General features: G+C 41.7%; 1 protein-coding gene across 8 annotated transcripts in view; it reads right to left on the bottom strand.

The window, feature by feature from the left end:
• LOC143347259 (latrophilin Cirl) overlaps positions 1–16,782 on the bottom strand; it is a 610,528-nt gene that overhangs the window by 367,815 nt on the left and 225,931 nt on the right. For all 8 annotated transcript variants that reach the window (XM_076776307.1, XM_076776305.1, XM_076776306.1 and 5 more), the window contains one exon: positions 4,819–4,941. In XM_076776307.1, coding sequence (XP_076632422.1) covers positions 4,819–4,915 — 97 coding nt within the window. In that variant the 5' untranslated portion in view covers positions 4,916–4,941. The remainder of the gene's footprint in view (positions 1–4,818; positions 4,942–16,782) is intronic.

The raw sequence follows: 16,782 nt of genomic DNA, 5'->3' as shown, positions 1-16,782 counted from the left end.
CTACGGCGACGTAAGTGGCGGCCGTAAATTGCACAGAGCCCGCCGCCAACCCCTTTGCCGCGCGTTTATAAATCTTCGTCGACGCGAGGCGAACGAAGAAAAGACAGAACGGAAAGGAGCCGCGGGATGAACGGTGTGACCCTGTCCCAGGTGGTCCACCATGCTGCCAAGAATATTTCTACTCGAATCGAGGAATACGTGTCTCCTCCAACCATCGGTTGATCCTACAATAGCGAACCTGGGTCACTTTTGACCTGTCGCTCGAAACTAAGGGTCCTAAGAATTGATCGATAGACTGTCAGTGAGAAATACTCCAGAGAAAATATCCTTAGAAATAATAAATTTGGGTCAAGTCAGCTTCCAAACTGTATGTGAATTTTAAGATATTTTTTTCTATCGTTACATCGACGATCAGAATTATAGTAGGAGTTCGTGAATTTATACAGTAAATTATTCGATATTTATTACGTTTAAAAGTTTCAATTGTAATATTTCTGTGATTCAAAAAGGCGAAACATGGAAATGTCTAGACATGCTGGACCAGAGAGCGGAAACTCGCGGACTGACTTGAATAATTTATTGGAAAATGGCTAATTAGATGGAATGGCTCAAAAGTTTAGCGATTTCAGCAATCTTTCCATTATAATTAACTACCATAATTTGAATTTGAATATTTTAAAAATTCTTGACAATCTCTCTCGGATAACCTTTTCTAACAAAATTTGTTATTCAATAACATAAAGTTGCTAAGTAGTATCTAAATCGAAACAATTAAACAATTTTCATAAAAATCGTCATGTTTTCAGTTTTCTCGAGAAAAAACGAATCCTCCATGCTTTTTCTACAATTTTTAACACGAAACATTAATAGTTTAAAGCAGTTTCGTACCAAACTTTCGAACGGTAATGTACAAGTTTATCGCGCTGAGAATAAATCCAGAACCAAAGCCAGCTAGAAATCTCAAAACAAATAATTTATTCATCCCCTATTTACCAGAAGCGTCTCTAATTAAATGGAATATATCTTGAGGCTATTCATCGAGTACTTTCAGCTTTACTTTTAACGCACGATTGTGCACCTCACTTCATCTTCATTACTGGAAAATAAAATAAAGACGAGTTCGAAGTCGCTCGTCTGCATCGAGCCCTGTAGTCTTGTTTCACGGTACGAGTCTCTCGATATGAACCGTGTCCCTTAGAAAAGACATTGCAATTAATCTGCCTAGAGTATCATCTGACCGCTAACAAGCTACAAAAAGAAAATAGTTTCTTGTTGCAGTAGGAGTCGTGAATTTTAGAAAAGAAATTCTGACGTTTCGGCGAGCCAACTTCGTTAGTATCTTATCCGATCACTCGCTAAAGCGCATCCCAAAAGAGATTCTTCGAAAGCAGGGAATTTTTCAGCATCGCCGCGAATCAAGACGAATAATATCCCCTGGAATAAATAAAAGATAAAACTGCCCGTAGCTCGGAACGGTCGCGTCACGATCACTCTCGGTTCTTTATCTACCGTCTACCATTTTTCTCCGACCTCTTCCGTTCCCGAAACGGAATCAAAGAGTCGGCCAAAGCCGTCTGAACCGTCGATCGGACGCCGCACAATGCCAGGCGATTTTGATTTATCTATCGCCCGAGTTTCCGCGGTTTCCCCGCGGCTCTGTGTGTTTGTGAACACGGACAAACACGTTTCCAGTTACGCTGGGAGCAAAGGGGGCGAGATACGTAGTCGACGGAACGAAGACGTCACGTTGGGGGCGAAGGGCAGAACGGTGGAAACACAGGGACGACTGCGCGGATTAGGCCCACCGAAGTGTGTGATAATCGCGAAGGAATAGGGAAACTCTCCTCTCCCCTTTGGCCTGGTCTCCTTTCTCGACCCTTCAGAACTCGAAATCGCTCTCGAGACTGCCGCTCGTTAATGCTCGGTTCCGCACCGACGTGTGCGCAACGCGCGTTCCTAAACTTCGACTCGGTTGCTCAACCGACCGAATCTCCACCCTTTCTGCGAGACGATTTCGCGCGGAACGCTCGTTGTGTCGCTAGCCCCCAGGTATACACTCGGGAGAAAAAATCCGTAGCTCCAAATCGCTCTGCGAAACACCAGAACACGAATACGCCCTGGACTTTCATCAACGACGACAGTATATGCAGTAGTGCCTCGATAGATGACGTTTTTTTGCCCCCCGTAACAGACGCAGCGTCCCCATCGCATCTTGCAACCGGATCAAGCATCGTCGTTCAAACTTATTGTTTTTCTAGCTAGAGAACGGTGAAAGCAAAACATCTACTATCGAGGGAGTATTGTATTTGAAGAATAAAGTAATTTTCTCATTTCTTTTTCGAACGTATCCATTAAAAGAACAGAAGATTCTAGACAATTGAAAGCTGCTTGATCTAAAGTTCGTCGTGGTGACTATTTATCAGATTTATTTTTCTTAACATTTTATTCGAAGAATTTTTTTTAGCTTGTTTATAAAAATTTTTCCCATGAATTAATTAACACTTCGGCCAAACAATAAGTGGTTGGAATCTACGTAGCTATTAAATTAAGTGGTTTAATCTACGGTGCTATAAGATTAATAGTTCTGTCAGCTATATATGAATAATGCGTCAACGTGTTAAAGAATTATCAGTTGGAACAGGAGCATATACCCATCGCACCAAAGTTTGATCGAGGCGATAAAAGACTTACACGATTGCGTATACCCGGTCGACCACGCGATTGTGGGTCCATTTAATGTAAAGTGCAATATTCACCACTACACTGTTGTTATCAATGTAGTAACGACAATAGAACACATGATAGCTTTATGCTGCGTAATTCAAAAATTTTGTTAAAACCGTGAGTTTTGCAAGTACCATAAATAAAAGAATCATTATCTATAAAGACTTGAACGAACCCACATCTCTGCAGCAAAATTTCCAACTTTCGACCCGATCTCTAGCGACCACTGACGGTGTACAACCGTGGAGTACATTTTTCCAAATATTTGACCACCGGTCACGACCCCCATGATGTCTGTTTGGCCACTAATTACACCGTGCACCGGTGGACAAACAGTCCGCCGTCGATTCTTCCCGCAACAATATCACTTCACGCGCGGCTTCTCCTAAATCAATTAGCGTGAAGAATGAGTTAATTCTCGAGCTGGGTCTGCGTACACAATCGGCCTCCTAAGCTCGGACCAGTTCTCGTCCATGAGGGGCTCTCGAGTGGCCGAAGGGACGATCTTCACCGCGATAGTACAATCCACGGGGCAGTGTACACACGCTAGGCTACTTCCATTCTCGTTATTAAACACACTGTGTGTTTGCCTTCCGATAAATGTTTCAACGGTCAACCCGTAAGCACGGCCGCCGAACTGCGGTTACGCCTCGCCGGATATGCAGCTCGTCGATCCGCGTTTCTCCCTTCCAAAGGCCAAACACTCATCTACGGAAAACCCACCCTCATAGAACCCATAAGTGGCGAGAATCGGGGATCTTTACTTAAACTCGCGAGGAAACGTCGAACGTTGAAACTCTGCACAAATTTTCATTGGGCTAACAATTGACAAACTCGATGCAAATGACTGCTCGAGGAACCTAAGTTTACCCCCCAATTGCGTAAACTCTCCTTTCCCTTTTATAACAGGAATTATACTGGTATTTGTAATAGGCTGTACCTGTAGAGCTATTAGGTGTCCCCACGAGAAAACATATCAAGTAAATCCCATAAAGTTTTCTCAGTGCACAGAGACTGTTTTTATTGGGTTCTAATACAGGATCTAATATAGGATTAAACTCGGTTCTTATTAATGCAGGGCTCTGTGGTGTCCCTAAATAAACGTTCAAAGCTGTGAGACTACTATTCGAATTCGGATAGGAAAAAGAGATTGAGCAGTCAATCGATGTGTAGTGTAAAAACAAAATTTCCACGGACTGGAATTTAACTTTGTTAAACCATCAGTCGAATATCTCAGCTGTCTAAACACTGTAATCTCTCGCTAATGTTCGCATTGCATCGATTGCAAGTCATTAAAATGTTCATGTTCTTCGAAAAAGTGAAAAACGAAGTTTAAAAACAAGGAAGAAAGCATATTATAAGGGACCAGATGTTGAACGCACTAAAACGATGCGAATCAATTAAACAACACGATACAAAAGAACAGCTATGTTTAAAAAAGCTACAAATATACTTTGATTCTTAAATCTGTAGAATAAATGAACGTTGAACATTTTTCTCTATTTTTCACTTTCTCCTGCAACGCAAGCCTAACGCAGATAACATCAATTTTCGAGTATCTCACTGTAACCGATCAAGAAACAAATTGGAGTCACGCAACGACCCGGGCGGGCCAAAAATAAGCAATATGGTCCCGCTTGACCAAAAAAGGTCCAGAGATCGATACCGCTAGGACGTCGAATAAATCATCGTCCGCGTTAAAATTCCAGGTGTTCGGTTTTGCTCGTCGCCGCGACAAACGATGGCTCTAAAACGCGCGATATTTTTTGAGGGGGGTACGTCGCGTGTTGGCAATTACTTTCGGGCGGCGAAAAGAAAGCGCACAAGGCGGAATCACCGAACACGAGCACCGTTCGACTCCGTTCCAAAATACCATTCCGTGGTCGTACTGGGAATTCGCGTTCGACCGTGGAGGAATAATTTTTCGTCGACTCGGAACAAGCCGGGCGTCGTGCAGCGCGTAAATATTCGCGCGTAGTACTTGCACGGTGTCGCCTGGGAGGCTTAATTGGCACAAGGACAGAGCCGAGGCCCGCGGACAGGTTGCTCGCAGGAATCGGCTCACGCTGCTATCGTAAATACTTTCTCACTTACCTATATTTCGCGCCGCGACGGTGCAACCGCTGGTTAGGAGCCACGCAAACACCAGGCCACTGAGTAGACCTTTCCGTCGACCCTTGCGGCACTCCATCGTGAAGTTCCGAGCTCCGACTACGCCTGGAAACAAAACAACCGCATCGTTAGGGGTGAGAGTAATTACTACTACGAACGGCACACACGCCGCGACTAACCTAAGAATTTTTTGATCGTGTTTCCTGATTACTGGCCGAATACTTTTCCGCAGTAACCACGTTCCTCGATTCGTTACAGCCACGGAACGAGAAACGGCCCCTCGATATATCACGACAGAGGCCCAGGACCTGACCCTCGCCCGATTTTAATGAAACCTGGCGGGGTCCTAGATTCGTATTTATAATAAACGTACCCCGTAACTACAGGCGTAAATAGTCCAGCAATTTTGAGCAAAGCATCTATCAAAATTCGTATAGTGACTAGACATTATTATGTCTAGCATCATTTTATCCTGTTGCAGGAATTTTATTTTTGTATGATGCTTTGAATGTCACAACTATTTTATGAATTGTACGTTTATTAGTTCTTTAATTACTGGGAACCATATAGCCTTTTGTTAAAGTATAATGGTGATTCACTATAAATAAAAAAAAACTTGTTTATTGTGAATTCTTTCCATTTACTTTTAACAAATATTGTTTTTATTACACTGTGATACTTTATTTACGAAGTCATTTTGTTCTTTTTTTTTAATGTTATTGGCCAATTACAAAACCAATAGAGAAGTATAATATAAACAAGTCAACAATGTGGGATGATCGTTGACAAGTTTTCTTTCTAATTTAATCCTTTAAATATCTTAATGTACGAAAAAATGGATTTATATCAATTTCAAAAACGACTCATAAGGAACAAGTTATTTCTCATTCATAGTAGATCACTATTACAGTGTACGAATACGAGAGCAACTGTATGTACACATTGCATTCACAAAAATTATTCCAATATGTACAACAACGCGATTTTCTCGCATTCTAAATGAAACAAAATTAAATTTAAGGCAACATGACAAAGTATAGAAAAATGAAAACATTATTCAAAGTCCAGGCGTTAAAAAGATTTGTAAACGATTAAAAAATGTCAGGGAAAGTGACTTGTATAATATTTATTATTTATTACGATCCCCGGGCGATCTTAATACTGTAAAAACGGAATAAATTTACAGAGCCCCTCCTAAATTCCCTCGACCCATCGGATCATCGCGCCATTCACCCCCAGCCCTCCGTTTTCCCGCGTGTTTACGCGCGTCCGACATTCTGCGCGCTTTTTTCCCCGAGATTTAAACTCAATGTCAGTCGCATCCTCGCAAAATCCCTTTGTCGAGCGGCATTACCGAAGGAAAACATGTTATCCGCGCGATTTCGCGCCTAATCCAACTGGCGCACCTGCTTCCATCGTCGCCGTTGAAATTCGCGACGATGACTCGTGGATCTTTTTTTTTATCCCAAGGGTGGAACGGACCCGTTCCGCCTCTTCGCGTGCAACCCGCCCTCGCGAACGACAAATTTCACGTGTTCCATCAACGCCTCGATTTTTCTACCCCCGCGCGGAAGCAGCGACACAGCCGCGAAATCCGCCGCATCTAGAAAAGAGAGAATTGCGAACTATTGTCGGTAAACACTATAAATCAGCTTAATTCACGGGAACCGGACAAAGTAAACGGGTGGAAAAGGGCTCGCGGTAGGGGAAAAGGGGGTGGTTCGGACGAACGAGACGCGAACCAAACCGAACGCAAACGCGTACTGTGAATGTGGGTTAACGAAGGCAAAAAAGGAAAACAGTTTTCGCATCAGCGTTTCGGCATTTGGCGGGCGCCGTACAATGGGACGCCGTCGAATGAAAACATTCGTGCCGCCGGCAGAGGAACGGAGAAAGAATATAGAAAGCGAAACGGGGCGCCAGCAAAGAGAAAAAGGGCTCCGAAAAACAGAGGGACGGAAATAGAGCGCGGCAACGCCAATACCGTGTTTTCCCCCCTGCGCGTTGCTCGTCGGCCGTGCAACTGGAAACCTAGCAGAAACCCCCAACTATTTATTTCCGTTCGATGGTCCGTTAGTTATGCTTCTACATTATGCTCTTGCACAGTTTTCGAGAAAGAGACAAAATTGCACGCAGGGCTCCCAAAACTGTGTTCGTCTTAGACTGAGGAATCTTTTTCTGTTTTCGCTTTCGTGTGTTAATGAAAAATTTATTGCCTGCGAAATTTTATTGACACTCATTTGTAATGTTTCGTCGAAATTTATTTACTCTTATTAGTAAATCAGATTTCATTTTAATATAACAGTTTTTATATGAATTTAACTTAATTATACACACTCAATGTCTCCAGGTGGGCTCTTTCTAAATTCTCAATGCTGACTAGAGGTCAGTACACTGGTTTTACTTTTAGAATTATTGGTTCTGACTTTGGAGGATTTATATTTTAACATATGCACTATCCAACTAATATGGAATCCGCTGCAATACCAAAGTTTTATTTTTCAACGATTGGAAACTTATATTATAACATCACAAAAATTTATTTACCCTATCCAAATTTATTTTTTTTCAAATTTCACTTCCAGGTTCATCAAAAATTACAAAAATCAAACAACTTGCAATAATCTTACTCTACCGCCCAATTTATAATTCCTATTCAGACTGTAAAACATATTTTACAAGTTTTACAGTCTGAATAGATTATTGCCTTGAAATAGGACACATTCAAAAATTCTACAAGTATCGCATCGTTATTTTTAATTCTGAAAATCATGGACTTTCCAACGTTGCATTCCGTAGTTGAGCTAGAAACTCTGTCACCCCATTATAAACGTTCAATAATACTCGACTTTTATTCCCATTCCAGCAACATACTTTTCCATCTGTTATTCATGCTTTATGCGAAACGTGTAATTTTAACTATGTGTTTACGTCTAGCAGTTGCTAGAACTAAACTAGGACACATGAATCATAGGTACTATGTATCCTATTAACTAGTAAAATTGTTTACGTGCGATAGACACAAGTTTCAAACTATAAACAGTGTTGGCGTAGAGCTTGCAATTCTTATAGATACGTCTCGTTTTGTGTTCGAATAATCGATGTTCTACGTTCGATAATCAACGCATATCATTATAGAGAATTCATAGCTTGTATTGTCTCCCGCAGATTTGCTGTGGCATGATTGGTTGTTATAGGAGTTTCAAATTGAAGAAAAATTTCAAAACCATACACAGCCTCGCAAATTACTCTCTTCGACAACCAATCTCAACGAGAAGGGTTCGTAGCTGGATATTTTATAACTGTAATCGTTGCACAGAAAATATTGGACATCGTCTTTGAATTCCTGCAATACTTAATCATCGGCGTGTAGCGTTACAGGGAACTCATAGTTCGTATTGTCTTTTACAGCTTTGTTGTGCATGGTCATTCACTATGGGGATGATGAATTGAAGCTTTGTCGTAAGGCTTGCTTTGTTTTCACTTCGCTCGTTAGGCTTCTATTGTTTAGTCTTCACTCTATTACCGTTCCACCGAATAGATTCTTTACAGTGTTTACGCGTAAAATGTTTACAGTGTTTTATTATTCCACTGCCCTCGTCGCTAATTATAATCTTAATCCCGCGTTTCAAACTTCGTGATTCACGATTGGCTCGAAAATGACTCGTGTGTAAGTCGAAACATGAAATAAATAGCCTTTGAAGCCGACAATTATTCGTTACATCGACAAGCTTGTGTATTTCTATTTTCTAGCACATCTGACATAAAGTGTGTTTGAAATTTGCGTTTACTAAAATGTGATTCTATCAATGATTCTATCATTTGATTTTATTCAGAAAATAAATGTACATAATGACTCTTAAAATGAACATGAGGCGAATTTCAACACCGACACATATTTATACACGTATTATCTTTTAATTATCTTCCAGTTGTGAGAGAAAGAAATGTTCAACTTATGAATTATGTATGGGGCTCACTTTAAGAATCATTGCTATAGTTTGAATAATAGAGGGTCAACGTATAACTTACTCAGAATCTCAAATACGTCATTAAGAAAGAGTACACTTGTAGTCAGCAAAGTGTGAAAGAGGACATTTAAATCTGCCGGTGTCAAATTTTTTCTACACTAAGTAGGGCACCTTGTTGAAACAATAGATACGTATTATACTACATTCTAGCATTTGTTTAAACAAATTTAGCATCTTTATACAAAGACTCAATCAAAGACACTCGTGTAAAATATATATTGCATGTTTAAATAAAGTAAAAAATGAAGTAAAATAAAATCGAGTAAAGTTATTTCTAAATATCATTTGCCTAACATCGTCCGTTAAAAATGTCCGCTCTCGAGGAGATGATGATTCTCTCGAGCCACGGTAATTCGCATCGTAGGATCCGAAGATCGTTCGAAGCGAGCAACGGGATATCTGGATCGGTGCCAACGGTCGTATCGCAGCCAGGACCGCATGAATTTTTCCAACGAGCCTAATTAAGTCGCGTGGCCGACTCGTCGGGTACACTCTTCCCTGCTTTGTTTCCCTCGCAGCGTTGCATCATCCGGAGTGGCGTGCACCGGCTACTCTCTCGTTACCGTTGCCATTCAATGGCGGTTAATACGGACCGGCAGGATAAACGTGCAATCGCGCGGCACCGTGATTATCGCGGAAACATCTGTAAACTCCCGGAGCAACAATGATAATTGAATGCGTTAGCCGGCAACGGAGAGCAAGCGCGGTCCTTCGTTGCACGTCGAAACGCTAGCGCGCGCGCATGCACGCGGTGCACACGTTCGACGCATTACGCATAATTAATCCGATGATGCTTATCTCTTCTAACCTTGTATCCCCGCGCGTACATCGCGTGAATAGAATCGGCCGTGCACGATTCTCCTTTCATCGACCCGTTCCCCGGCCCCTCTGTTTTTCTATTCAATAAACGTTTCGATCCCTAATTCATGTCCTTCTTCGTGACAAAGGTTTTAATTATTAATTTTCTATGCAGCGCCGGTCCGGCGCACGACTCCTCGATTACCGCCCGGGCGCCGTTCTTTTTCTATTTAACATATTTCCCGTTGAAACGAATAATAATTTTATCTCCAATTTTATCAACGCTTCCCTGCGGTACCAAATTATCAATATTTTATATAAATCATTAATTTCTGATTTAACACGTGTTTATAATTATTTAATAATTTTATTAAACTCCGACAGTCAATTTAGGTCCCTTTCAATACGAAAATGTTAATTATCAATTTTTCATGTAATTTGGGTCCTTTCACGATACCAAAATGTTAATCATTAATTTCTGATACAGATTTTCTGTTCAACATGTTTCTAGGTAAACTCATATATTTAACAATTTTATAAAGTTAGAATTTTTGAAACTAGAGTACATAAATGTATCAGTTAAGAGTTAAAAATACTACGAAGCTTTCGGATAAAAGAATATTTCAATAACCGTTCGATCGAACAAATCTCTATATAGGGGGCGATTCGATTCGTCGTCTCTATCAGTCGAATGAAATTTCGCCCGACTCTGGATCTCGGTTCTTCCGTTCGACGCTAAAAATGGATGGCTTCGAGCGATTGCTTGGTCGCTTTGCGTTACTCTCCGTTGATTGTTGCCTCGAGTAATTTCGACGAACGTGTCACGCGCGATGCGTCACTTTTGGCGGGTCCACAATCTGATTTACGAGACGCGGGGATCGTAACTTTAATTCACTTCTGACGGCGAAAGCAGCCAGAACGGGAACTCGAGTATATGCGTCTCGTCTATCCTCGTTTATGAATTACTGTGCGGTTCTTCCTATCGTTTTTGCACGCATTAAGCACGAGGAAAGGTAAATTTGTAGCTATCGTTATTAACTTGTTAACCTTACCATTTTAAAAGACCGTGGTAGACCTTTTCAAACAATCGTTAACCAATTGGCCGCCATCATCTCCATTTGGAAATCATACATATTTAACCATCTTTTTCCGCCTTATAATTCGTCAGGTTTTCGTATATTATTGCTTTCGAGGTTTTTAGAATTTTATAAATATTTCGGGAAACGAGACTATGAGATCCACGATTTTCAAATTGTTTATCGACCGTCCATATTATCAATTCATTCTATGTTCTAATTATAGGGGACCTTTTATTCTACAATTATATTTTGATTTAATCCATCCAAGAAAGACTAAAATCTATGGAATTTTATAAATATTTCGAAGAATGAGACTACGAAATCTACGATCTATATATAAATTGTCAATCTATAAGTGTCACCCTATTTAATTCTTCATTATTATTTGTGGTTTGTAAGTTACTGGATAGTGTTTATGATATTTATTATATCTTGTTTATTCAGTTTTTTCAGCTATGGTTACAAAATTGTTCAGCTTTGTTCTCTACTCTGTTTCGAGTAACAAAGACCTCAAATAAATAGATACAAAACATTAATTATTCCCAGTAACGATGCAATTAAACGCAAATAAACACCCCTAACTTCAACAATTTTTCTTCCCTTTTCCGGACCGTACCAAAGAGGCGTACAAATTTTTCTGGCCGCAATGATTAAAATAAAATGAGCTGACGCGCGTTTACGGGCGTCTGCCATCCAAGCGGGGTCGTTATCGAGCGGTATCCAGAAAAATCTCGAATTCGCGTGCACCCACACTTTCCCCTCCGCGTTATTGTTCGCCACGGCCGACCCAAGCTAATTACATTCCCACGGGCGCGTACGCTCGCGCGTATTTGCACAAGCGCCACGATAATTGCGATAAACCCGATGACAACGCGATTCCCATCTCGGAAGTTCACCGCGTGGCGAATAGCCACTCGAAAGGAACGCTCGGAGCCCCGAGCGTGCGCGCATCCGATACAATTGGACGGCTCCGCTCCGCGGGAGCCCAGGCGTAATCTTAACCGGTCGATTTTTCCGTCGTTGAATACGATTCCTTGGAAACCGCCGGCGGACCGACTGGCTTACGTATTTTTGAAGATCGGTAATCGAGAGAGTCTCTAGTCCGCTCCGCAGAACGCATTCCCGACCGCGGCTTCCACGGCGCGGAGAAATTCGAGGAATCTTCGAGAACTCTTATCGGATCCGCGCATCGTTCTGCTCCGCTTCGATTCCTGGCCCGATCCGGGATTTCTCCGCGCCGGGTACAGGGCAATATTTTAGTCGAATTATAGATAACGAATATAAAATCAAGGCGCAACGATTTATTCGAATACGAAACGCGAGGCATTGCATTTATTCCATCGAACAGTTGCCGGTGAATTTATATCGATTAAATGCTGCACGGAATCTTAAAACGGTAAAGACTGTACCGACTAACATTTATTACGCGCCAATAATAGATAACAGAATCCGAGCAACCATGTGCCTGAATATGTTATCGCAAGAATTATAAAACAGACGGTTGCGTATCGTCGTCAAATAACATCGTATTCGATAGGGGTACTTTCACCTGTTTGTTGTGAAATACTTCATTATATACGAGTACGTTGTCCGTAAATAAATAAATATATTATTGTAATTTTTATTTTTACTTAACTAGTGATACAACACACCTTCCTGCTTTCCATGCAAGTTTTCAAAGCATTTCGATTAGTATGTCAGTAATCTGGATAATTAACTCATACAAACGTAGTATAGTAATTCTGCGTGATATTCTGGATCGAAATTGTAGAATAAAATTTTCTCATACGACGCTTCGTTTTCCAAGAAAATTGATTTTACGACTTAGCGTACGAGTCTGACCAATATCGGTCCTTACTACTTGCATAAAGTGTTTAGAAGACGATAAATTCAACTAAAACCAATTAATACAATATTAACTCGAATGTTTGTTAGAATACTGTAAACTGAACGAAAAACAAATACTACCACCCTGCCTTAATATTAAAAAATATGAAAACAAGTAGAAATATCGACGCATGGTCAGGCACATTCACTCCGTCGCGTCGTACGAATTTTCAATATCGATTTTTTCGAAAAGGAAGCCCCGTATAACAAAATGTTATTCTACATTTTCGATCCACTCTTTCACGTAGAATGACCATAAATAACCATCACTAGCAATGTATTTTATTTTTCTCGTAAGAGTGCATTTTCCTACTACCCGTCAGTTAATAATCAGTCCTTTTTTTACGGAATATCAAATATATGGAAGTTTTGCAAAGGAACAAGATTTAATGGCACATTATAAATTCATTATTGGCAGAATCCACCGGAAACGTGACTTAAAAAGCTGAAAAATACATTCTTACCCATGGAAATCGCATTGAACATGCTATGCTGTCTCATCGATAAGAATCACCACTAAATATGAATTTCTTTCTCATTGCGTTCTCCCATACATAATTTTATTTATTCAGTTATTCGATACGAGCATTTGTTCCAAGACAGTTACTCGGACGCTGCGCATTTCATCGATAGAAGAGTCCCACGGTTGAACCTGTCAGTGACCCAAAATCCCCCGCAGTTTCGTTGACAGAATTTATAATTGTCCCACGGGTTCGTGGGGCGAGGGTGTCGCGAAAAAGCTAACCGCTAAACCGGAACGCTCGAAACTCGCGGCGCAGTCGAAACGCGGCAGAACGATCGTAATAACGTACACAGTCGATCGAGCCGATCGGGATAATTCGCGTGGCCACTTAAAATCGTTTCGACGCCTGCCCCCCCCCCCTCCTCGTATGAATAACCGAGCTTTGTCCCCGTCGACCGATCATTTCGAGCACGAAACGCGTTAATCGTCGCCTGACCCTCCGCGAGACGAACCAGGCGTACGGAAGCCTCGTGTTCCAGACGCGAAACCGCGACGCGAAATTATTTGTTGAAAATCACATTATCGAATCGACGGGACCCCGGTACGGCGCGAAACCTCGTCGGATTTGCAGGTTTCAATTTTACACCCAGACGCATTTTAATGCGGCCGCGGAAACCCCGGACGCGATCGTTCCCCCGTGCAATTAAAAATAATTGCATATTCGCGTGCCGCTGACCCGACGTCGTGCACTCGTGTGTTGTCGGCCGTCTGCGTGTTCCTGTTTGCACCGATGATGAGTTTTGTTTCGCCGGTGGTCGCGTCGGATTAGCCTGGAATTTCCTGTACGACACCGCAGAGCCTCGAGCCCCGAAAACCCTCGTCGATTCTCTGCGCGCGGGAACCGCGGTTTGCTCACGCTGACAGCCACGCGCGTAGTCGAATTTCATTCTGTTCGGACGCCACATAATTATTTACCGCCCCTCTTTTATTGGGGGGTTCGATGGTAAAAATTGTTTTGGAGATTATGTAACCGGTACCAATTTCTATATTTTCGTATGCTATACACGATTGTATATTATCGATATAACAAAATCAATCCATTCGCTCTTGTTGTTATTTCTTTTTTTATAATATATATTCATTATTCGCGAAAATTTGAAAAAATACTTCAAACAAATCATAGAGAGAATGAAATTCTACACAACAAAGTTAAATTAACCTTTTCTCTATTTTCTCAGATAAGGGAAATATTGAATAAAATCTTGGATTTTCTGCGCCATTCCAGTAATTAATGACTCGCGATCGAAAACAAAGCTTCAAACGCAATTTCATCGCTCTTGATTTGTGTTGTATTTTTCCCTGTAGAATCATTTTCCGAAAGACTTTCTTGTCTATAGGTATATACCCTTTTCGAAGTCTCGATAACTATAAAGCTAGTATCCTAGGATTGCAACAATTACTTGACGTCATTCTCGGATTCTTAGTTCCATTTTTCGACCACAATCGACGCCTATTCGCGTAAATGCAACGTGTGTCTTTCGACGTCGACGTCGACGTCTTCCCCCCCCACCGCTACGACGCGACGCGCGTGTGCGTCATCCGTCTGGTGCACCGTCGCGAATATGCACGTCACGGAACGCAAGCCGCCAGACGCGCAGCGCGTGCACCGCGGCGGAAAGCTACGACAGGGACAATCGGGAACGGGGTCACGTCAGAGAACAAGATGGAGCAGAATAAAAAGAAGCTCCGGGCCAGGATACGTTGCGTATAAATTTTATTTTCTGCACGGGGAATGTTCCGAGAGCACCGTGACCTTAAACGCGATGGCGTTCCACGGGTTACGAAATCACGGATCGACCAGAATCGATACGACGTTCGAAAAATTAAATGTATGGATGGAACCTCGAGAGATAAGTCCTGAAAGGAGCGTAGCTATTCAGAATTCTTTTTCGTAACTTGCGCGACTGTTGTCGAAGACGTTTTGAATTGACAAAATTTGGAATAAAGATATTACTTGAATTGAATTGGTATTCAATTTTAATATTACCATGTAATGTGTTCGAACTGTAATACTTAGGTATGGTAAAATACCAATGTTACGACACAAAAATGATTGTAATTGACCCGTGCAATCGAAAATAATTTTTCCAGAATGATTTGAAATTTTTTCTTTTCGCCGAAAAATTTCTATATTTACCCCCTGTCGATTTTTCATAATAAATTGAAGAAAATCATTGAACCCTTCCTTACCAAACATCCCTATCTTTGCATGTTACCTTTAGCCCCCGTCAGTCTGCTGGAATCAGTGAAATTTTCGAGACTTGACATGGCACCAAGAGCAACGTCTGCTCCCAGAGAGCTTTCACGAGGACCAAACCCCGGAAAGGGGGCAGAAAGAGAGAGTGGGCGAACGATAAGGGTTGAATGAAGGGGAGAAGGAGGGAGAAATTCTCTTACAGATTGGCGGACAAGGGGTGCAAGGCGAAAGGAGTACTGAAGGGTGCAGCGCGGCATTTGAGTGGCAGGGGGAAGCGACACGATGGAATTTCAGAAATTGCGCTTGACATTTTCGCGTGTATCGGTATATACCGTCTCGGGCTGCACCTACGCCTCCTCCCCCGTTCATCCCCAACCCCTCGGGCCTCACGGTTTCGTTGTAGACTTCTATTTCCACCCGCGGCGTCGTCAACGTCCGCTTTCCTTCTCGCGCGATCGAAACGCGCTGGCGTATAATATCGACGCGCGACCAGGCATTCCGAGACGTCGACGACGACGCCTCGGCGTCCCAACGACCGACGGAGGCTGTTTAGCAGAACGCAAGCGGAACGTAAAGTTTTGATCGCGTGGCTTTCCTGGTTTATGCGCGTGCCGGAATGTCCGCCTCGGGCGTTTTGCTCGATCGCGCTGAGAAATTGTGTGTGCAAGGATCGCGAGGAAATTCGCGACTGGGACCAACGCAAGATCTTCCTCGACGTTTCGACGCCTTCCTGTCCCATATTCCAAAGTTCGTTGATCCATAAAATATCGATTTTCTCGATATTTTATGGATGAGATTTTTAAACGTTTCTTCGCGATTTTGTGATAAAATAAAAATAAAGAAAGCAACTGTTTTCGAAATTTGTAATTTTTAAAAAAATAGCTTGTTTTTAATACATTAACGTCACCTATGGTTATATAAAATCACGTTCTGATTATCTGTTCATTCTTCATAAAAAGTCAAGCAACTATGCTGTAGCTGTCGAGTTATTCGACTAAGTAGAATTCCAACCCCCAACTTTGAAGGGTACTTTCCACCCCCAAGCATGAAGTTCTACCGTAAGAAAATATGTGTTTAATATTTTTAGGTGGCCCACTTGTGTACGAAGGTTCATCTAAGCTAATATGCGATACTTGGATGAAGTCCCTTGCTAGTTATTCTTAAGAGCTTTTGAAGTCCTTGATGAAGAGTCAACAAAATTACTTAGTGCGTTTGGTAGATTTAAAAGAGTATTAAGTTAAATACGGAGTAATAGAAAAAAATAACCCAGAGAAATATTACTTCGAAGGGAAACACGTAATGCACAGTATTCTTCTTTCTGTAAAGAATGTTTTCGTGTCCTTTGGCCTCTTATCGAAGTCTTCAAGCGATTTTGTATCGTTTGATGATACGGGAATTCTGAATTCTTCGGATCCTCTGATCAATTTTGCA

The sequence above is a fragment of the Colletes latitarsis genome, chromosome 10, assembly GCF_051014445.1.
Source record: "Colletes latitarsis isolate SP2378_abdomen chromosome 10, iyColLati1, whole genome shotgun sequence".
NCBI classification, from domain to species: Eukaryota; Metazoa; Arthropoda; class Insecta; order Hymenoptera; family Colletidae; genus Colletes; species Colletes latitarsis.
Note: the sequence above shows the minus strand (reverse complement) of the source record. Positions and strands in the feature narration are given on the sequence as shown.